Source organism: Nomascus leucogenys, chromosome 2, assembly GCF_006542625.1.
Source record: "Nomascus leucogenys isolate Asia chromosome 2, Asia_NLE_v1, whole genome shotgun sequence".
NCBI lineage: Eukaryota > Metazoa > Chordata > Mammalia > Primates > Hylobatidae > Nomascus > Nomascus leucogenys.
This window is the reverse complement of record NC_044382.1, coordinates 131,142,140-131,166,335: the sequence shown is the minus strand read 5'-3', so window position 1 is coordinate 131,166,335 and position 24,196 is coordinate 131,142,140. Positions and strand designations below refer to the sequence as shown.

The following is a 24,196-nucleotide window of genomic DNA, read 5'->3' as shown; positions in this document are numbered from 1 at the left end:
AATTTTGCTGATCTGAGCCAAAGTTTTCCTTAACATGTTAGTCATCACCTTAGCCTCTGCATTTGAACTGGGGGAAGGCTTTTTCATGAAATACTTAGAACTGCTAAGGAGAATAATTTTGCCTCGGCTTTTGCTACTACATTTTCTCCAGGTTGGGAGAAACTAGAGAAGTGTACTAGATTGTTCGGAGAAAGTGAGTCTACAAGGGCTGACTTTGTTAACATTAGACAATGCCCACATGTGGATCAGCAGGGACTGTGGGTTGGCAGACTTTTGCTCTAAGATGGCTGCTTTCCCCAACATGTGGCAATCACCTGATATGGCATAATTGTTTTTAAACATGAAAGAGTTGTGCTGTAGAAATAGATCTCCAACTTGTTAAAGTTTATATCTAGACTGTTTTCAGTTGGGAGTGATGTGCCAAAGTGGGAGAAAGGCACCAACAAGGATGTTTTTCAAGGCAGGAAACAGGAAATATCAACCAGGAGGCCATCATGTTTGACGAGGAAAATATATTTATCATTTCAACAAACAAATGTGCCTATTAGAACCAGAATCTGGAGGAAAGTAGTATACATTGTGGTTTCGATATACCACGGTAAAGAGTTGCCTTGTAATAAAGCCAGTTCATGATGAAATTTTGTATACTTACTTTTTGAACAAACCTCACAGTTTCATCTAGATTGTGCCCCAGAACTTGAACTGGTTCCTTGAGTACCTCATGCATGTAACTACGTTATTTGTGCCTTGGACAAACCAAACCTATAATGACTCCAGTCTTCCTACTTCACTGCTTTAAACCAACAGGCTAACCACATAAGCCCATATTCTTAATGCACACAACTGCATAATGACTCCATTGATGCCTGAAAAGTAACTCACTTAGCATTCAGTCAGAACAAAGAAAGAAAATGAGATTTCACTTAGCCCCGCTGAGGATGTGTTTTTACCTGTCGACAGCGTTAGAGCCTCATTCTCTTCTGGCCACTCTCCAACACAACCTGCCCTTCCTGCCTGTTGCCATTTTTCCTAATGTATATCACACTTGAGAGGGTTATTTTTTTTTTCTTTCAATGTGGAATTTTAGTTTCCTGCTTAGAAAAACAAAAATAATGCCTGACAGCAATGCAATAGTTGAAATTCTGTCCAGCAACGAGATTTGGGCATGACAAAATCAGCAACTATCATGATACATGTTTTAATAGCATTTCAGTATTGTTTCCACAAACACATTTTATAAATAAATTATGCTTGTGTTTATTAATTTTTAAAAGCTCTTGTTCTCAAAAAAAAGCTTTACATAGAGAAGTATTTTCCTCTTTTAACAATTGCCTGTTTATGGCTTTGAAGGAGGAAAAAAACTAAAGAAGCTACAAAGCTAAAACTGTTAAGCATATGTGAGAAGGGGATAATGATAGTATCTTTGTTACAGAGTTACTAAGGATTAAAAGAGATAATCCACATTAAGCATTAGAACAAGGCATGACAGTAATTGCACAATATGATTTATAATCATTATCATCATTCCCATCAACATCTGTGGGAATAAGCGCAAAATGTCCTTATTTTTCCGTTAAAATTTCCTCCATAGATTCTAAGTGCAGTGGTAGCATATTCAGTCTATAGGAAAGACAATTCAAATGTTTCAGGACTTTGACCTGTTTTCTGACATATTTTTTGTTATTGTTTTACATATTGGTCTGATGAAACATCTGGCATTTATTATTTAAAGGAAGAAACTAAATAAATATTTTAAATGTCAAACACAGCCAGGGACTACAGCCATGGACTACAGGTTAAACATCTGTGGCAAGGCTTCCACAGATAAAGCAATATTCTTTTCAGTTTGGCTCCATCTGGCCAGTTGTAACTGACAGCTGATCTTTGGGTTTGTAGAATGTAATCTTGGGGAGGGCTGAAATAGGTGCCTTCCTAGTACCCTGCATTGTTGTTTTGTGGTAGTTCAGATAAACGTTAGTGAGGGGAGAACCTTAAACTTTGGGTTGATAATCACCCAGGTATCTAGTCAGCGCATAAAATTTCCAAAGCTCTTCACCTTAAAAGGATCCTGACAAGCAAATGACATTTCTGGAACTTACAGTTATCATTTAAAGAAGCATATATCTCAGTATCTTTTAAAATTTGATGTCAGGATCTAGTAAAGGCTCCGGGAAATAAAAATTAAATTCATGTCAAGGAAGAAAAAGATAAACATTTCAGGAAATCTGATTATTTACTTTATTTCTTATTCCTGGTCCGGTTTCTGTAGGCATGCATAGCCTCAATATGAGAGCAATGAATTTGCTCCTAAACGCAGGCTGCTGGGTACACTCAGAGTGACCCATTAACCCTGCTGTTCTGGAAATGTCCTCTTTGTGAGATGTGCCATGTTTCCCATTTTAAACAACTCAATAGATACTTGCATTTTATATTTTAAATTAGTGCAAAACAAATAATGTTACTTCTGCACACTGGGGAAAGGGACTACACTGCCAACGCTTATCACTAATGAGGCAACTCTGACCCATTCAGGGTCGTAGATCTCCTTCCCTGAGCAACTCCAGCCTTGTACCCCACTTGTTGCCTTATCATTGAAAGGGGGGTCATAAAAACCCAAGACCCAGGCCCTAATCCTGGTCTCTTGATACTGCTGCTAACAACCAATAGCGCAGTGAGTTAAGCAAAGACAACCAAGTTGTGCATCTTAACTTGTTTTGCAGTATGCTATTTTCTTGTCCCCAGATGAATTTACCTCTCTCAGATTTTCCCAGTCGGAACAACACTTTTAACTTCACTGAGACAATGGTCTAAAGTACTAAAATACCCATGTTACTAGCAGCCACTTAGAAGGAGAATATTATTTTATCATGAATAGTCACTTAAATAATGCTGCTTATGATGAACACATAAAATGGGGTCTTTATATAAAATAAGAGTTCAATAAATGCTTGTTGAATAAATGAATGAAACAATGAGCATTTGATTTAAAAATTGATGAATTGCTAAATGTTCATATAAATCTTTGCATACCTGGACCAGAATGAAGTTTTTACAAGGTAAAATTCAATTATGAGCCCTATGAGGACACAATGATGTCATGAACTTTTTCTGTTATACATAGTTTCCCAAGAAGGCTACATTTAAATGAACACAATAAAAAATGTACCAACTGAATCAAATTATATAAATTATACAAGATTAAGTTTTATAGCTTTAATTAGCCACATAATAACTTTTTAGAAGTATATCTCCTCCAAAAAAGTCATTTTTAAAGATAAAAACAAAACGAAAATGAAAAGCTTATCTATGAAAAATGTATGCACATATCCTGGGGAAAATACAACTTTGCCTTTGGATATTGAGATTTTTCTAGAAATGCAAAGGTCTGCAGCTCCATCTCTCATCCTATTGCACCCTGACTTTTCCCTGGCGTTACCTTTCGTCTTAGACTCTTTGCTAAATAAAGGAGCATATGTTAGGATGAAAAGTCTTATTCTGAAAAAATTATTATTATTCTGTCCTCATTGACAGAAAAGATTAAAGAAGGATTGCTTCAAGAGCCAAACCCTGATTCAGCTCTGACAGACTACCTTTCTTATCTTAAATATCCTTTCCCCAGCGATTCAGAGCATTTACTCGCTTTATAGCACTACTAATTAGGAAGTTACTAATAAGAAAAACTGGCAAATCTTTATGACTGCAATTTCTACCACCCATTTGCTGTATCCCAGGGGACTGTGTGTCCACTTTAAATAGAAAAGGCTAAAGCAATTGTTAGGAAGTTTCAAAGAGAGACCTCCTCCCCAGCATACACTTAGATTAAAATCATTTTGGACCCAAATGATCTCGGTACCTGCTTCAGGGTTCCAAGTCAATGTCCAGGTGTAAGCCTGTCTTTGTGGACAGACAGCCTAGGCTGGTCTGCTAGAAGCTGGCAATAGGACAGCAATGTAAAAATTGTGAATGTGCCCACATGCCTGGAAAATTAGAGTATCCAATTTTCTATTTGTTAAGCAGAAAATATTTTCTGACCAAATTTGGTGGAATATATATGCCAACAATTTCTCTTAATAACAGAGGATAAAAATAGATTTAAATGGAGCAGAACACTAGAAGAGTGTTTTGGAGTAGAGGTTACTGCCACATTCAGTGGAAGTTTGGGATCAGCTAGCAAAGCCATCAGGGTGGCAGAGAGATCACTGTTAAGGAAAACCTTCCCATGCCAGATATCAAGGGAGGAGGGAAGCCTTCTCATTCTCCCATGTTCTGAAGCTCATGAGAACTGAGTAGGTACATGGTGTTCCACTGTGAAATGTGGCAAATGGCTGAGCTGATTTTTCAAATGAAAAAAAATATATTAGAAACATACAGGTGATTCCCTACTGTTGTTTTCAAAAAGTTTGAGTAAATATTTCAACCTTAACAAATGGAACAGCTTACTCATCTGTGAAGCTGATCTGTCCTTTTCTTGCAGGTTTCAGGTTAATATGGCTACATTTCATTCACCTTCCCAATGACGCACATTGTTTGCAAACGTATCCATCACTTAGGGCAGGGAATTGTAAAATCAGAACACATTCCTAACTACCAGAGAGAATAGTTTCAATCAGCTACTGTTACACAGCAGCATAGATTCCTTACTACTTCCATGACCAGGAGACAATAAGAACTGGAGGAAAATTCTAGGTGAATGGCTTGATACTGGGCAACAGAGGTCAGAATTAGCCACATTCCTCTTTATGGCCCAGGGTTCTAGAGATTATTATTATGTGTATATATGTATATATACATATATAAATAATAACTATAAACACTTATTAATTAGACCCTGTTGAATTCCATTTAAAATGTGGTAGCTGGGGTGCTAAGGAATAGAGAAGCAAAATTAAAAGGGAAGAGAGATTTTCCAAGAGCCAGATACATAATAATAGATTAAACTAAACCATACAGTATCCTTGCCTTTTAGTAGTGGGTTCAGTTATGTGTCATTTTTATTGAGGGAAGACAATGGGAAAGCTCAAAGACAAGGAGTTCCTTTAAAGACTTTGTCCTGATATCAGGTGATGATGAAATTTATAAACAGAAATTGTTGTTATTAAACACTCTAGATAAAACTGAACAGTTTTTATCTAAACTGGCCATCGAGGTAGACAGTCTCTGAGATGCTGCTGGGAGCTATCAGTTCTTCCCAACACTAGATCATTTCATTAAATGTGACCCAATTTCATTGAGCACCACTGTTGAACCACCAACAGGCTAGCTGAAATTAAACTCACATTCTAAGCACTCAAAGAATACTGAAATTGTGTGAAGAATTCCTTCTATTTCAATTAATCAATCTCAAGAAAAGAAAAGGTAATTCTATTGATAAAATTAGCTGCTCCTGGGCTATCTGTTCTAACCACAACCTTCTCCATGGTTCCTCCTCTCAGTCTCTTTGTCTGGGCTATTTTCACCTGTATTTGTAGACATGCTCCTCCCACACTCAGGAGAGAGGAAAGGGGGCTCCTGGGGTTCATCTGTAAGAGGAAGAAAGATAAAATTGCTAAAAGGGCCTTGACGATGGGGTTTGGCACTATTTTTGTTCACATGTTCAACACTTTCACAGAAACAACTAAAAAAATTACATGAAGCCTAACACCTTATCTTCAGCCTTAGACCAAAGAACTTTATTTTCATTTTCTTTTTTTTTTAAGCTAAAATGTTATTGAAAACAAACGTTTCTCAATGAGCTGCTTCAGAACAATATAACGTATTATGAAGCTCCGTACATTTTACATGTTCTTGCAATCTTGACAGGACAAAATAAGTCCTCAACTTTTTCCTTTGAATTTTGAAACTGAAACCATTTTCTTCCTTTTCCAGACTCTCCTGCATCAAGACCAGGCTGTTTGGAAGAAACCGTGTAAAAAGTGCATGAGCAGTGAGCATGGAAGACATGGAAATGGGATGCGTCTGGGGCTGAAGGTAGCACTGACTCAGTGAAGGCTCTCGCTCTGCTTCCGTGGTCCCCGCTGGGGCAGCCAGTGTCAGGCCAGGCCAAACCAACACAGCAGAATGAAGGGCTGTACAGTGGGTCCCCATGAAACATGTTACTAAAAAAAGGTGCAACGAGAACCAAGTCCCTGTGCATTCTTAGTCACAATGGTGGGCAGAAGAACCCATATGATTCCTCCCTTTGGTATTAAATAACAGTTTTTAAAAAGCTTTTTAGAAACAAAGCAAAATACATGGTGGGACTGGAAATGTTAACCATCCCAGGTTAGTTGTCCACTGAAGTAAGTCTCATCCCTAAGTCATAAATAAATAATCTCTTTCCTGGTCTGACTTCCATGCCAGGATCAATATCTCTTAACATCTTACTTATTTTATTACTGCTTTTGGTTTTCTGGGACTGATTGAAAGTTGCTCAGAGGAAATCTTTGGTTTTGCTTAAGTGTCCGTGACATTTAATCATGACTTTCCTTGCAGTTTAATTCCAACCAGTCAATCAGTTAATCCACTTCGATTGATTCTGGGCTCTCGGTTATTGGCTTGCACTCATTGGGCATCCGCTGGTGTCGGCTCAGCTGGGTGGCCTGCGTGAAGCTCCTCTCACACCTCTCGCACCTGGTGGAGGCAAGAGAGAAAATTGAGACCAGGGAGCGGGGCCTGCAGGGTGATGGGCTTCCTCTCATCCTGCCTAATCAGAACAGACACTCCAAAGTGGCTTCAGATTTTACCAGCTGAAGAGGTTTAATTGGTGGCTCCTTCCAAGGCCTGGATGCCTGTGATGGGACAAAGCCCGTCTGATGCAGAACAGAGGGATCTGTCAATAGGCAGGGGGAAGGTGATTTCTCCAAAGAGCCCTGTCCTGCTGCAGCTCTGATCACTGTCAGTTCAAATAGATAAAGAACAAAAAGAGATTTTTAGGAGTGAGCCATCAAAGCAGCAGCTTGCCTGCAGTTTTCTGCTCTGTAACCCCAAAGAGAAATAGATGACAAACAGAATTTCACCTACTGCTAATTTACAATTGGGAATTCTACTCCTTTCAGAACAGCAGCCAAAGAGTGCACATCTTGGAATTTGGAAACCAGAGGAAGCAATACGTTAGATTGCAGTGACTGTGAGGGGCAGTAGGCATGGTCGCTGCTTTTTCGCAAAAGCTGGTTACGGTGTCACAGCCCAACCAAACTTAGGGTTAAAATAATTTATAAAACTAGAATTTGCAGTGGCACAGTGGAAAGGATGTACATATGGGCTAGAATTAAGGGCAGTGTGTCTGATGAGGAGAAAATGTCACACTTCAAGATTTATCTCTTCTTTTTAACTTAAATGAGAAACAACAACAAAAAAAGACTGTAATCTAGAGACCTTGAGTTCCTCGCTATCTCCCATGTCCATATCTTCCAAACAACCTTCACTTACTAGCTTGGTGGCTACTCAATCTACAAAAAGCAGAACACACACTCAAAACCTAGTGGGAGCCTGTTGTTTTTCTGTGGATGATGTCCCTGGCCGATTGTGATTGTGTGTGTAAATACACACACCCACAGATGAACTGTGGCAGCTGGCTGGGCACAGACAGCGACTTCTTCATCACCACCTTACTTACCTGGGCTGCCTAGAGCACTGGCCCAGCATCTAATACAGCTCAGAGGCCACCTCAGCCACCCCTAATGCCCTTTCCTCAAACCTTCGAAGAAGATATTCAAGAAGAGCTACAGACAATTGTCCCACTTTTAAATAATGCAACCTCCAGTTTGTGAGCCCCTGCGCTATGAAAGCTGTGGCGAAAGCCACCATGACATAGTCTCCCTGCCTTATCACAGACAAGAAAGCCACAAGCCCTGTTATCTGTTAGGCATTCCACTCTTTCTTCTCTTCGGTAAATTATATTAAGTGCCCTGTCTTGGAAATAAGTACCTATAAAGTAGAACACATCCATCCACTCTGGGAATGCGTGTATTTGAACATTGGGAGGCAGGAGCTTCACTTCGCATTTGGATTTTTCAGGGCTCCTGCACCAGCGGAGTGTGTCAGGGGGAAGAAGTTGTGTTTCTTTGATTGTCTTTCGGGGAATATTTTTAGCAGCCTGTTCCACTGTTCAAAACTGCACTGTGATCTTGACAAATGTATAATGTCAGCTTTAATGTATCAGACCTATCAGCTCAATGAAAATAACTCAGAAGTATTGATCACCTAATGATTTTTGGTGTATTCATTAACGTCCGTGGGCAGCTCATCCCCTCTCCAGAGCTCCCGGAGTGCCGATGACACGTTAGCGAACTGCTGATTGTTTATTAGAAAACTGATTAGTTACTGGATTAGTGTGTCAAAATATACTACCTTTCACTGCTTGACAAACTTTCAAATTATTATATTCCTTTTTTTTATCTTGAAGCTCTAGAATCAATTTCAAAGAGAGTAGAATAGCTTGAACAATTGTGAGGAATAAAAATGTGCCTGGGTCATGGTTTTGCATTTTTAATCTTGTGTATTAGAATATGAGGAATACACGAGTTGGCAGTTTAGTGCTTCATATAAGGCAAAAGTGTATGTCTATACGTAATACTTTAACATCCAGATTGGATGGAGACATTAAGAGAAAAACACATTTTTCTCAAGTGTTTGCCTAAATGCACTGCAGATATTTACACACATGGAACAATTTGTTGTAATAGTCAGAAAATTTGTCCAATATATAGGGTGCCTAAGAAGAGTATTCCAGAAAAATCATTTCTAGAGCCATCTGCACACCAAGTGTGAGTAAAAATACAAGCAGACGTGTAGAAATTACCTTAATTTAGAATCTTTTCTCAGGGAGTTCTCCTTCTTGAGAAAAGAAGGCTACTAGAAATATCTATGTTGTTTGAGAATGACAAGAATGCAATTTATATATTTGAGGAAGTAAGAGCTAGACATAAAAATACTTTTTTAAAATAAGAGGAGGACTTCAGTTTTATGTTCATTATCTTACATTTTAGAGAAATCTCTTCCACAAAATATTTTCATACTTTAATGAAACTCATCTCAACAGAACTGACTCAACAGAAGTCAGGGCCAGACTTCACTTGGTTGGCATCTAAACTAACCCTGAATTACAATCCCTGATGACTGACTAGCAGGGGCATCTCTAAGCCTTGACTTCGTGCAGTGTAACAGAATAAGAAGGAAGAAAAGATGCGGGTAATGGGTCAGGAGGGAAAAGTGCCCTTGCACTCAGGGGCTTCGTTGTGCCTTCCCTTAGCATAGGTGCTGATGCCACAGCTCTGACGGGAGTATCTCAGGAACAATGAAGTGGAAAGTCTACCAAGTATTTCAGCAAAAAGAAACTCCTCATTGTGAGGAGTTTCTTTCTATTATACCATTGTGAGCATCTTAATTAGACTTAATTACCTCTAAAGTTTGAGATCATTCTTTACTTACTATGATGGTTGACTGGATTATATGTACAAGGAGCTTAACAAAGCGATGTCAAGTTCTGTTATCACAGAAAACCTGCAACAAGCTTTCTGTGCCTCTATGATATGCCACAAAATACTTTTTGAATTGAACCAAATTGCACAGGGCTTTGTATGTATGATGCGTTCAATGCATATTTACTGATTTGCTTCTTGGATTTGCTTTAATTTTGCCTAGATCTTGTTCAAATATTAGATGTCCTTTGGAATTTCCTTTGATTTTTTTCATACTGAGCCAAACTCCATTTTCCTGATGCAAGAACATGGTGATGAATGATTCTCCCTGCTTCTAACAATAATGAAGAACCCCTCCTAAGGAAAATTCTGGTCTGTTCTCAGTTTCCCAGGTTCAGAAAGCCAGGCTTCGGGCAGCTCACACAGATCCTCTCAGGCAGAGCAGAGCAGCCCACTGAAATATCGAGACACTCTGTTTAGTAAGAAGGAGGAAGGAGTCCTTGCTGCATAGAATAATTTTTAGACTGCCAACTAACTTCTTTATTTCCTTCCTTCCTGCTTGCCTGCAATAAAATGCTTGGCCATTGCTGTTAAGTGATATCTTGCTTTTGCTCCTTGTTTTCCATGACTTCCAGTATCATAGAACAAATTTAAAGCCAAGACCTTCAATGTGATCCTCCGATTTTTATTTTTCATACATGCTCCTTTATCTTAGAAATCCTAAGTCTACAGCCTAGGGTAGCTGCTGACAGGCCCATTATCTACCTAGAACTTGGGAGATGGATTCTTTCAGTGGAATTTCAGCCAATCAGATATGAGGCAAAGCCTGGATTGAAACTCTGACCTCTTCATGCCAAATCTTCTGCAGCCTTCTTTGGATGGCAGTAATCTTGATATGCCTTCAAAAACCACTTCTCAGCAGAAGATTTTAGAAGTTGGAAAGGGCTTTCTCTGACATGGCAAGCTTAATCTCAGCTCAACCCTGAGAATTCTGTAAAGGCCTCTGGAGCCCTGGGTGGGTGGGACAACTTGGGGACTGAGTGATCCGGGGCATCTATTTGGAAACTCCCCAAGACATACAGTTGGGGGCTATGTGCCTTTACAAGATTCTTCTCCTTCTCTGTAACATTGTGTAAGCCAATACCCATTAGTTGAAGTAGTAAAATTAACTGTTGTAGAGAAACCCATTTTATTGACTAATCTGCAAAAAAAAAGGTTTTTAAAAATGTTTGTTTTATAAGCTTGTAAAAGGATATCTTCATAATATTTACAAATGTCCATGGGATGAATATCCATGAGCTATGGTTGGAAGATTCCCAAAATTCCCTTGGGATAGATCAATTCTGAAAGACCTGGTTGTATACACTAAAGGATTTAACTTTCCATTTCCTAGAAGATGTTTAAATCTTGCACTTTCAAAATAAGCATACACTCAGCTCTCCCCTGGGAATATCTATTTGATAAATTAAAAAAAAAAAACTACAGCATGTGGCTGTCTAGATAAAAGTAGGAACAGAAAGAACTAAAACATATACACAGAATTTAAGCCAACAACCTTGGTTGTTTCATTTTTTTTTCCAGATGAAAGTAGGTATGATCAAAACAAATATTTTTGGAAAAGGAAAAATACAATCATCAAAGCCCTTCAAATATTAATCTGATGAATGAAAATTAAGTTAAAATGGCAACTCTATTGGAAACATGACAAAAACAGATGTTAAAGGAAAAAAATTGAGTGGAGTCAACAAGGTTACACATAAGTAACACCTTAACATTAATAGAAATCTATTTCCCATTTTGACCCTGAAACCTCTTCAATTAATTACTAGAATCTATTTACACAGCAACAAGATAAAAATCAATCTGATTCCTGGCACTGTATTTGTCTGGCTGCCCTTTCTAATATAAGGGGCCAGAAGGATCCTGAACCCTCCTGTATCTCTGCTTTTGAAAAGCTCTCTTGCTCAAAGGCACAGGCAATGTGCCACTCATTGTCAACGCCCTCCTCCAGAGCAGTGGTGAAGCCAGAATCTAGGAACCCTACGGGGCTCAGGCCTGAGGGCAATGACAAAGTCCACCAGGCAGGATACAAGCACTGGTGATAAGGAACTCCTAGGACTGTGGTAGCTCATGCAGCTCCTTAGGGTGGATTAGAAAATCATGCCCTCTTTGGGCTATTGCAGCCTCAGGGGACACAGCATGGTCGGCATAGTGCTGACTGGATTTTAGGCCCCATCCTGCCCCCTTAGCCAGATGCTCTTATGCAGTGAACAAGCTGTGCCTATGTACCGCAACAAAAATTATCACTATTTTGATTACTAATACAATAAATTAAACTATGTTGGAGAATAGTTAAGAATGCTGAATAAAGTAACTATTGAGGAGAAGAGGGACAATGACTATCTTTTATGAACCTCTCCCTTCACTGGCAGACAGAGAGGAAGGCAGGACCCAGACCACAGGACTCTGTTTCCCGAGCTGAGCCTGGCCTCAGGCTGAGCACAAAGTGCGCCACGACAGCAGGTCTGGATGGAAAATCCTGGGTAATGAGGCTCTGGGAAGACTTCTTGGCTGAGACTGAGCAAGGGGATTAGTCTCCTACTGCCTGAATCATTTCCTCTCTTGCTTGATCTTGTCCTACAGAAGGTACATAAGGGGGTAACTCTAGGCTCTTTTAATTCTCCTTCTCAAACAGAAAAAGCCAGTATAGCAAATGAGTGAAGAGAGCTGTAAGAGGGTTGAACTGAAAAGAGTTCATCGCACAGACCGTAAAACCTGCTCTGAGAACACCAATCAACCATGCATGCTGACTCACACTCTCAGGCCTTTCCACCTGCTGTTTGGACGGCCAGAAATACCTTCCCCCATGCCCCGTATGTCTAGAAAGCTCCTACTCATCCTTCAAAACATATCTGAAACATCATTTCCACCAGATAGCGTTGATTACTCCATTTCTGTGCTACTGTGAAACATCATACATACATGTCTTACTGTTGTACTTTTCACCCAAAAATACATTTACTAATTGGGCTTCCCCTTAGACTATGAGGTTTTCAAAGATGGAGAAAAGGAGGAACAGCTAAATGTCATTCACCTTTGTATCTCTTGTACCTACCAGGGTGCCTAGCAAAAAAGTACGTACTTGGTAAATACCAGCTGAATGAATGAACACATACATAACTGAATGAGTAAATGAATGAATGAGTGAATAAGTGAATGAATAGACCATCTTGCATGGATTCAGATGTCCACCATTTGGATAAGTGTGCCATGTGTAGAAACACACTCACTTGCTCAGATGCTATTATCTTGCCAAAGCCCTTAGAATTCAATTCCATCTCTTTCCACATTCCCTGAATCCTCAAAAAGTCAATGTACTCTGGGTTTGGTTTTGTTTTTCTTTTTTCACCAACATGGTAATTCTAAAGTCCAAAGTATACACTGAAAAGTCACAAGTTGGCTGCTATAATAGGTTCACATTCTTTAACACATAGGAAAGAGGAGGATATTTTTCATCAGAATCCTGAAGGGTTCAAGTTCTCCAAGAGGGGATTATTCTGATGTTCTAAACTTGTGGTCACCTTTCTGATGATCATAAGGCTTGCTGATGGCCACAGGAGCTCTGTGTGGCTCCTAGATAAAATTCCAGAAGCACAGATCATCAGAGACTGAAAAAAATCTTAAAATTATTTACTCCTACCTCTTTATTTTAACGATGAGAAAATAGATCCAGAAGATTTGTCTCATGACCAAGGTTGGCAACTTGAGCCAGGACCAGCGCATAGGTTTCCTGACTTCATTTTTCAAATGTCAGCCACGAAACAAGGAGAGATTCGTTTGCAGCCTGGACACTGGCCTTCCAAGTAGCCTTTGCCAGCTGGCTAAGCTGGGCAGGACTGTGCTGATGCATCTGCTGTCTCTTGGGAAAGGCTACGAGAAAGAGAGGGTGGAGGGCTAGCCGCTACTTACTTGAAGGGCTTTTCTCCAGTGTGGGTTCGGATGTGGTTGTTGAGGGTGGTGGCCCCGGCAAAGGCACGACCACAGTAGCCACACTTGAAAGGCCGGTCACTAGAGTGAGTGACCACGTGGTTCCTCAGTTCTGAAGGCTGGGAAAAGGACTGGGAGCAGTGGCCGCATTGGTAGGGTCTGAAACAAATAAATAGACTGCCTGGTCATTATTTTTGGCGTTGGTCAGTGGAAGTCAGAATCATATGACAAGGGGCCAAAACTTATTGGTGACATTTTCTTAAGACAGGGCATAGAGCTTTGGCCACTGGATTCCCACTACTTTACTTGTTGCCATACGAACAAAATTCACAGAGCTGCTGAGACACATCAATTCCCGAATGAATATCCCTTTCCGGTTCTAATCATACCATTTTGGAAACTCCTACTTTCTTATTTTTACCTTCCCCCAGGCAAATGTTAGGGTACTTTCGTAAGTACTGAAAGTACAGACTTCATTAAGCAGACTGTTACAAGAGAAAATATATAATTGTCTCTTACGCTTCCATGGCACATCTATCTTTTCAAAGTGCTTTAAAATCAGTTATCCAGTTTAATCTTTATGATAATCCCCTGGGACAGAGAAGGCAGTTGCTATTATCTCTGTCAGTTCAGAAAACTGAGGATAAACTGTCCTCCCAGGACATAAGCTCTTGATACTAAGGCCGTCCTAGGATGTTTGGACCTTATCCTAAGTACCAGGTAAACACACAGGCAAGCCAGCAAGTTACATGTGTGTTTTAACGGATATTAAACTGTGGTGGACTTATAGCATAATCACTGGTATTGCACAGATGAACGCAGATGTACATCCAGATGTGTCTCTTTGTCAAAGATATCCTGACTTCTACCTACTATTCCCTCCTCCAAATATTTGTCCATCAGACCTTTCTCTTGAACATCACCTCCCCAGTTGAATCTGGCAGCAAGGCATGATTTATGGCACCACAGAAATGATGGGATGTCACTATGCTTGCAGAAGGATGACTCTGATGCAAAAGCAAATGGAAGGAAGTGGTGACAAATACCTGATAATTAGCAAGATTATCAGAGCACATTCTTCCCAGCTCACAAGAAGTAAATCAATTTTTGGTTTTCATAAAATAGATTAAAATTCTGTCTTCTCTACAGAAGTTCTTCTGCTTACTTAAGCAGAATCTGGTGAGTGATATAAAACCCAGGGAGTTTTCCCTATTCGAAGCTATTTCATATCATTCTTTGACAGGATTCGAATTTGTTTATCAAAATTTTTGCTCAGATAATTAATAATCTGTCATGAGGGATATTAACAGCATTCACTAAGCCCTGGCTTATGAGTCAGATATTTCTGGCTGCATTTAGAAACCAATGGTGAAAGCAGACTTAAGTGCTCAACCTTTAACAAATGCATAAGCTCCAATGACCAGAAACCAAAATGAAGGGCCAGGAGACAATGGTGACTGAGCATGTACAACAATTCAATTAAGTGCAAAATAAAGTGTAACCTCTCATTTGTCAAGTGAACTGCTTAATTGTGGCTACTTGCCTCACTGAACACAAATACTATTATTTTACCAGGCTTCAGCACACTGAGCCCTGATTGTAGAATTTTTTTAGCTTGATTAATAGCCAAGGATTGGTCAATAACTCAATACTGTACAATTTTAATTACTTACATTTAGAAATCTATCTAACTGCTCTCAAACAAGTTTCAAAGAAATATATAAAAAGTCTTTGGTAAGGAGTTTATCAACCTTGCCAAATTACACATGCATTTTATTATAATTATAAAATAATCTTTTGAAAGCCATTAAAATTATACGTAGATGAAAATGTCCTCCTGCCGAATCTGTTCTTTGTGGTAAACATTAACCTTAAAGAGTTCCTGAAAAAATAATTCTCTCAGGGGTGAATTTTCTTAAGTGTTATTGAAGATTATAAACAAAATAATATATTAATATATGCTATATCCACTGACAATTGATTTTTCTAATAGTGAAGGGACCATTAACATTTATTAGCCTCTGGTTATCTATTTTTAATGGCTATCACAATAAACAATAAGCCACTAATAAAACCAATTAATCTTTTCTTTTTTTTCTAACTCTGCTGTCAAAAGTTGGGGTGATTTATTTCTCACAGTCAGAAGTCAATCCATCCTTTTTATGTTAATAGTTCACGGTGGTAAAGATTTACACACAAGAGAGCAGAAATGACCACAGAGAGGCTTATGTTGAATTCTTATATCAAAGTAACGCCAATGGAAGGCAAATCGGATTCTAAAACATCACCTTTGCCTGGCACTGGCTTGAGAGGCATATGCTAGGGATGCAGTGACCTATGGCACAGTTTTTAAAACTTCGCAGAACTCAGTTTGACTGAATGGAAGGGGCTAGAACGGGAGAGATAGGGCCCCTGACTCTGAACAGCTGTGGCATTTGGACAAGCCACTCAACTTCCCTGACCTGTTTTCTCATCTACCTGGTAAGGGGAATGGACTGAAGATGATGATCTCTTGCATCTCATGCTTGTTCTTGCTTTCAGGTAATTGACAAATGGGCATCACCCAGGAAATCTGTACAATACACTGCCTCCCAAGATACAGCATCACCAATATGATCTCTATTCTCCATCACGTCTACAAGTCAGCTCCCTATACATGGAGCTTTCTATGGTTGTGTGTGCGTGTACATGCTCATTGGAATATGGAAAATTTAAATGCATTGGTAAAAAGTTGAGAATTCAGAGTAAGAAAATCTAGTACCAAAATATAGGACCAAACCTTGTTTTAGTTAATGTCTAAAAGCAAAGCAATATTCCTTCATTCTTAGGTATACTGAAAAGTAAGATTTTAGAATACCTGGTCACATTCACCTTTGCAGAAGCTGATTCTGTATAGAATTTAGAACTGAAGGATGTACCTCACCTGCCACTATAATAACAGTGTCTCTTTCAGCCTAGGAATTTATAGAAAGTTAGCCCTTAGAAAGTACAGAAGTTACACTGTAAGTAGACAAGATTCCTTTAAACCCCGTTTTCTTGTATTTTCAATATTTCCTTAAATGTGAATAAAAGAAAATGATCAAAAAGTAATTTTAAAATTGATTAGGTGCCTAGGGTTTCATCCAGGGACATAGGAATACGTTAAAAAATTAAATCTTCAGGCCCAACAGCAGAGCTGAGGAAACATTACTATCACTTTGGAATCTCAGGCATCACAACTTCTTTTGGGAAAACTGGCCACAGGAGTTAAGACAATGTTTGCACGTTTCAATTAGCACATCCTAACTCCACGTCTCTCAATATACAGCCAAAGGGCCTTTGGAGCACACAATTAATTGTCATTACTCAGCTTTTTGTTCTGACAACCAACATTCCCATTAATTTTCCAAGGTCTAGCCAAAAGGTAAGACTTATTAAACTTTTGGATATAATCATTTCTGAAGTTCTGCCTCCCTTGATGTGTCATATTCGGAGACACTCTTAAGGACTGACATTCTTGAGTGCTGGGTTTAGCTTTACTCTTTCCAGGATCTCATGACATTGCACAACTAAATGGAAATCTTCTTTAATTTTTTTAATTTTTTGAGACAGGGTCTCGCTCTGTTGCCCAGGCTGGAGTACAGTGGCATGATCATGGTTCACAAATCCGAAACAACCCAAACTCCTGTACTCAAGTGATCCTTCCACCTCTCAGCCTCCTGAGTAGCTGGGACTACAGGCACGTGCCACCATGCCCAGCTAATTTTTATATTTTTTATAGAGATGGGGTTTCGCCAGGTTGCCCAGGCTGGTCTCAAACTCCTGGGCTCAAGTGATCTGCCTGACTTGGCCTCCCAAAGTGCTGGGATTACAGGTGTGAGCCACTGCACCCAGTCCCAAAATCTCCTTTTTAAAGCACTTTATTCTCTCTAAATCATCATAGACTTATAGCACCTCACTCTTCTCAAAGCAAAGGCAATCAGTATGCCTCACAAAAGGACAGTATCTCATAACCACAAGTAACTTATGGGTTTTTTTTACCATTTGAGATCTTTAGTAGTGTTGTCTAACAATGGAGCTGTTCTGTATCTGAGCTACCCAATACTGGAGCCACGAGCCACATGCAACTGCTGCACACTTCATGTGTGGCTAGTATGCCTGAGAAACTGAAGCACTATTTTACTTAATTTGGATTAATTTAAATGTAAATAGCTTTGTGTGGCTAGTTCTGACACAGAAATATCCAGCTTGATGAAAAAACGGAAAGGTGCTCCTTAAGAAAGAAAGAACTGAAGAATAGAAAACACCTGGGTAGATTTAGTTGGTATATATTTCAATGCTGGTAAATGTTTAAGCAGAAAGAAGGCAGAGAGACAATCTTGCACATCTCCTGGCACTCCTGGTCACTGGCACCTCCTTTGCCAAAGATAACTCCGGTAAAATGTACAATTCATTTGCTTTTAATCTGTAATTGGTTTGGTGTATACATGGGAAAAGGATGAAACATTTAACAAAATTAAGTATGGCTTGGCTTAAAAATATTAATCCTGCTTTGATTTTTTTCTTCCATGGCCTCCAGGACAAAACTTGTTCAGTTGGGGCCACAATCTCTCCCTGCTCAACATCAGCCAGCCCAAGTGCAAATCTCTCAAGACTTCAAAGGCAGATTACTTAGGTCACTGCTGGCTGGGTGGAGTGAGAAAAGAACTTAGTTCTGCGTAAGGAGAAAAATATTTCAGGACAGTTACAGAAGTGCAAGACCAAACAGCCTGAAGAACATCAAAGCTAGAAAGAAGATAACCTTCACACTTGGGGGATAGGGAAGAAGTGGGACACAAGAATACTGATACATTCTAAGAAACTATTATGATGATGAATTCTCTCCAGGCCCTCATATCAGAGAGCCCCTTCTAATGTCATTTTACCCTCTGATCCCACCACATCTCTTACAAACAATGACACTTAAAACACAAATGTGAATAGGTGATGGTGTGCCCAGGAGGCTGAAGGCAGACTTGCCCCATGTGGCACAAAGAGTCAAAAAGGAGAAAGGAAAAGAAAAGGGATGCAAAATAAAAATAAGCATTATAAAGACACTTTCTGCGAAAATAAAAGAGAACATACTTGTCAGAAAACAATCCACTGTGATTGAAGGCTTTGCTTACCCCTTTCAGGAGCATACCCCCCACCACCATACTGCCCCAATGGGAGTGTTGAGAGTTTCTGCCACAGAAAAACAAAAGAGAAAAGGGATTTCTAACTCCTGGTTCGAGCAAAAGCAAGAAAAGCTACTTTGGCCTAGGCAATAAGCTTATGCAAAATCCCAAATGTTTATAAAGTCCCTGAACAAAATTTTGGTTGATTTAGATTCCAACAGCTTCTTCTCTTCGAATTTATTCAGGAAAAGAAAAAGTCAGTAGCCTGGGAAAAAGAAGGAAGAGATTTTCGGTTTTGCTTAACAGAACAACATCAAGAAATAGTAATTCCATGGCTCCTGGACCCTCACGGGTGTGTTTTTTGTCTTTAGAGCTGATCTCTACTTTGCCAGGTCAGACAGATTTTTTTTTTCTGTGTTAAATGTGAGTAACGCAGTGGTAAAACAAAACAAAACAAAAAAAAAATGGTGAGGCTGGGATCCCTGAGGATCTACAGATTTCTTTCCTTTTATCAAGGCGTAGACTTTTGATGGTACCTCACATGAAAAAGCTCATGAATACAGACACAAAGTCTCTTGGATGGAGGTTCAAATATCTGGGGTTTCATGGCCAAATATTCAGTCCATTGAATAAAAAATCATTTGGACCTCAGACTCAAGGGCCTGTTTCAAATTTGGACTTGTTTGAACCTCTAACCTGTTTTACCTTCTGACTTTCTCTCCTGTGTCCCCCTTTCTTGCCTTTCTTGTACCTGGTTCTAGCAAGATTTTCCTATCAAAATAAAAGCTTTTGAGTGTTTTGAGCAAGGGAAATGCATTCTAACTATTCAGCCTTTTCACTGTAAATGGCTGAATGGGCATATATTGCTAAAGACTAAAGGCTAGCTGGTCTATGGAATTAATCACTAAAGAATATATGTATACAAGTTGAGCATCCCAAATATGAAAATCCAAAACGCTCCAAAATCCAAAATTTTATGAACAACAACATGATGCTCAAAGGAAATGCTCATTGGTGCATTTCAGATTTCAGATTTTCAGATTTGGCATGCTAACCCAGTGAGTATAATGCAAACATCCCAAATCCGAAACAACCCAAAATCAAAAACTCTTCTGGTCCCAAGAATTTTGGACAAGGGATACTCAGCCTGTATTCAGCAGTTGTAATCCACGTGGATAATAACCATAAAAAGGTTCCAAAGGTAGCTACTGTCATGAATAAATTTGATGTTCCATTATAGTTCTGTATATTTTTTCCATTTAGCAATTCACCCATGTGGTTAAGAAATTGTGGAGAGTATCCCTTACCTCCAAACTTTCTGGTACAAACAGAGCATACTGGGTTCCGGAACAGAAATGAGCCATTCCAGCCCTTTATACTAAAAGCAAATTATGTAACTAGAATGAAGCTAGGGGGTCCAAGTGACTGGATATCTCCCTCTATTTCCCCTATCTTCAACAATCAACTCAGATGTGATGATGTAATTCAAGCATTTCCTCATCGTTACTAAGAAATATTGTACTTTATTACTTTGCTTATAAAGGAACTGATCTTTTGAAGTAATTTTTTAACTTATTCAAGAATGATGGTGAACGCCTCTCAAGTCTTTACCAACAAAGTGCAGGGAAGGAACCCACTGCTTCAGTAATTTAATCTCACCCTGGCACCTTCCCAGATAACAAGCCCATTACTTCACCTCATCTGGAAACGCCGGCAGTTCCACACCTGGACGTCTGAATCAAATAAGCCCATCAAGGTCCATGATAAGACAGGAGTCTCATGCTGCCTAGATTTTTGCTAATAACTCTAAATTAGCTTGGAATCAGTATAGACCTAACAATCTCCCACTGAATTGTATTTTGAATATGTAAGCTTTCTAGTTTTTCAGGTATTTTTTCTGATAATATACATATTACGAACTATGACATTATTATTTTACAGGACAGACATCATAACACATACATATGATTTTTTTTTTTGAGATGGAGTCTCACTCTGTTGCCCACGCTGGAGTGCAGTGGCATGATCTCAGCTCACTGCAACCTCCACCTCCTGGGTTCAAGTGATTGTCCTGCCTCAGCTTCCCGAGTAGCTGCGACTACAGGCGCCCGCCACCACGCCCAGCTAATTTTTTTGTGTTTTTAGTAGAGACAGGGTTTCACCGTGTTAGCCAGGATGGTCTGGATCTCCTGACCTCGTGATCTGCCCACCTCGGCCTCCCAAACTGCTGGGATTACAGGCGTGAACCACCACGCCTGGCCCCACACATATGATTTTCTAAGTGTAACTGAGATCAGACAAAACAGTCTGTTTCAGTATCTACTTGCCATGAAAAAGTTTCATTGCTTTATATGGCATTCAGCATAAACTCATCTCATCTCATCCTCAAAGCTAAACTTTGAAAGTTCTACTATCCAGAAATTTTTCAACTATTATTTTATTTTACCTGGCATAATTAGTTATTATGACTATAATGAACCTTTGCAAATAATAGATCCAAACATCTGAATTCACTCTATTTAAAAAGCAAGTTTATAATCAGATTTTAACGCATCTTTTGTATTTTAAAGACTACTAAAATGCTTTGCAAACTTATAAGAGACATATCTTGAGGTTCTACGTATACTTGCAAGGAAGGCAAATTTTGAAAAAAGAAATCCTTTCTGAATGAGGAAAACATTTTCAAACTTTTGTATCACCTCTACACCAATAGTACTAAGATGTGCAGAAGTCTGTTGATACTCTCACCAGGGGGCCCGCCTATTGAAAATAAAGATTGTGAAGACACAGCTGCCTTAACAACCCTAATTAATGTTTCAACATTAATTAGCTACAGCAATGTTGATGCTAAGCAAGTAGTTTTTCCAACAGCACAAATAAAAATGTATGCATGTGTAATGTGCACATGTATCCTGTAATTGATTATTATTATTTTACAAAATATCCACTCCCTCTCCCCCCCACCTCCATCCTCCCCGCCTCTGCTTGGGTTTTCTAGGCACACTGTGTATCCTACAGAGCTGGGAGGGAAGAGCTGGGTGTACATTATTAGGCGAGGAGAGCCAAGTGGCTTGCTTAAATTAGTGGCAAAATTAAGAAAATAACCCAAGAGCCCTGCTTCCAAGTCTCCTACCCCAGCTTCAAAAATTATCTTCTGCTTTTATATTCAAAGTGCATTTTGAATGCTATTCTTAGATACTTGGGTTTTAATCAAGTTTTCATAGAACATGAAGGAGAGATAAAAACATAAGCAATCCTTTCTTATTGAATTAATTTGATTTTTGTCTTTTGTGCTCTCAGCTATCAAAACTGTCAAATAAACCGGTTTTGATTCATAAATAATAGTTCCATTATATCTACTGTGCCACTCGTCAGAGTACCTGAAATTTTAATTCACTTGTTCAGCTAAATTTCATCCTCAGTTCATAGCCATAAAATTCTTTATTGACAAACTTTCAAACCAACTTTGACTCTGAGGTATCTAGTCAACATTTTTCTTCTGTGTGGATATTAGTTTATTGAATAAGTGGCATCTGTTTTCCTCCACATCACTAGCAGAGTAGGTATTTCCTTTTGACAGCTTTGCAGGATTTATGGGTTTGCATGCTCTGAAGAAAAATAGTACTAAGCAAAAAATTCCAATTCATTACCTCTTAGTACTTAATTAAGTTCATACCCACGGCACACTGGAGGTGAACCCTGAAATGACTGTGACAGCAGCAGAGCAGCCAGCTATATTATCTTTGGAAGACAGAGAAGATTCTAATTATCCTGACCTCATTTTTCCATCTATGATATTCATAAACGTTCCTTCTATTTCTCTCCCTTTTAGGCTTGGGCAGAACTGTTTGGAAGGCAAGTGCAGATTCCTCTCTGCAGCCACCAACCTGTCTGTGCAGCCCTTATATGCAAGAAAGTCAAGCAGTGGTCTCACATTTCTCTCTGACCTTCCAGAATGCAGACACCACTTATCACAGGGCTTCCCCTGTGGAGGTGCTCAGAAGTTGGCGAGAAGGCAAGCAGTGGGTCTCACTAAGCAAACACACTGTCAGCAGTGAGAGTCAGGGTTACCTGTCGGGGTTCTGCGTGCACACGTGCATCTGTAAGAGGATCCGCTGGGTGAACGTCTTAAAGCACTGCCCACATTTCCAAAGATGCCAGTCACTGAACTCCGAGTGGAGCTGGCTTGTGGAAGTTGGGCTCGCAAGGACTCGCTGGTTTTTCACGTTGATTTGATTAAACCCTGATTCAATGGGCCCAGACTTATCCAGAAAAGCGAAGTTCCTGCTGCACGGAGTCTGCGGGAAAACAATGGAGCGCTGCTGGGTGGTAGGGGCGAGTTTGCTGCTTTTGTTGAAGGCCTGCAGGGCGTCTTGTCTGCACATGGCTTCCATTACCGTTGAAGGGACATTTACTAGGAGAATAGCAATAGTTTAGAAGATCAGTTTTACTAGCCTTTAAAATAAGCACAATAACACATACTTTAAAAAAAATCAAATAAATCAACATTTTAAGAATTTGTGTTTCTGGACTCAGAATTAACATAACAAACCATCTGATTTGAGGGGAAAAAACTATTATCACAGATTAATAACTCATCTGATGCCTATTTATTAAGCAATTATATGCTCAGGATTGTTTTACATGGTCTTTGCCCTCATGGAGTTCACTTAGGACTTGAGACATACAGGAGTCCATAGTGAGCACCACACTGCACCTATGCCTGGAGGGAGTTTAGACGGGAGGCACAGCAAGGGAGAGGGAGTGAGCAGGGGATGTTGCCCAGAGAGGGTAGCCCTGAGCAGTGCAGAGAAAATGGATTCAGCTTGACTGATGGAGAATTTCAGGCTTTCCTCCAGATCTTGGCAGCACAGGATAGGTATCCAGGAAAAGCTATTTGAAGAGATGAAGGGAACAAGATGAAAGACACCTGAAGGCAGGAGAAGTCTAGCATGCAGGTGGGATAGTAAGGGAGATGGGCTGACTGAGCAGGGCACGGGATCTGGTCACTCTAGGAATAAGGATTGGGGGTCAGAAGGAGACCTCAGAGGGCCTTAAAAGTCCAAATAAATAAATAAGATATTTCAGACCTAGGAAGTAGACACAGACCATTCCTGAGCAGAGGGATAGCAAGAAAAATAGAACCAGTGTTCAGGAAGGGCTTGAGAGAGACCTGATTTATAGATGGGATGCAAGTGGATAAGGAAAGAGTAGGAGGCAACCAAGTGGTGGTGCTTGTGACTCAGGCTTTGGAATCTGAAAGACCTAGGTTCAAATCCTGCCTCTGCCTCTTATTAGCTTAGTGATCTTAGGCAAACTATTCAATAGCTCTGGGCTGCAGTTATTCCATCTATAAAATGAGGACAGTGGTACTAATGCTTCTAAAAATAATAGCAGCACGGTGTGGTGGCTGAGATGGCTGAGGTTTTAACTCCACTATTTACTAGCCTTGGGCAAGTATGGAACATCTAAATCCATGATTTGGTCCCTGGTATAATGTAAAATAGTCACTCTCAGGACTGAATGACATAATATAGAGACAGCGTTTAATAAAGAGCTTGACCTATGGTTGACACTAAATAGATGTTCGGCCCTATGAGCCTTAGCATCCTCATCTTTAAAGTCCCCTTTTACAAGGTTTAAATACATCAATGAAAGTTCTTATTACAGGGCCTA

The 24,196-nt window shown here is 39.6% G+C and overlaps 1 protein-coding gene across 1 annotated transcript in view; it reads right to left on the bottom strand.

Moving 5' to 3' along the window:
- Positions 1–6,459: 6,459 nt before the first annotated feature.
- Positions 6,460–24,196, bottom strand: part of PRDM6 (PR/SET domain 6) — a 98,631-nt gene continuing 80,894 nt past the window's right edge. Inside the window, exons 6-8 of the mRNA XM_030823615.1 lie at positions 22,592–22,934; positions 13,368–13,544; positions 6,460–6,609 (exon numbers count right to left, since the gene is read on the bottom strand). Of these exons, the coding sequence (XP_030679475.1) occupies positions 6,495–6,609; positions 13,368–13,544; positions 22,592–22,934 (635 nt within the window). The 3' untranslated portion in view covers positions 6,460–6,494. The remainder of the gene's footprint in view (positions 6,610–13,367; positions 13,545–22,591; positions 22,935–24,196) is intronic.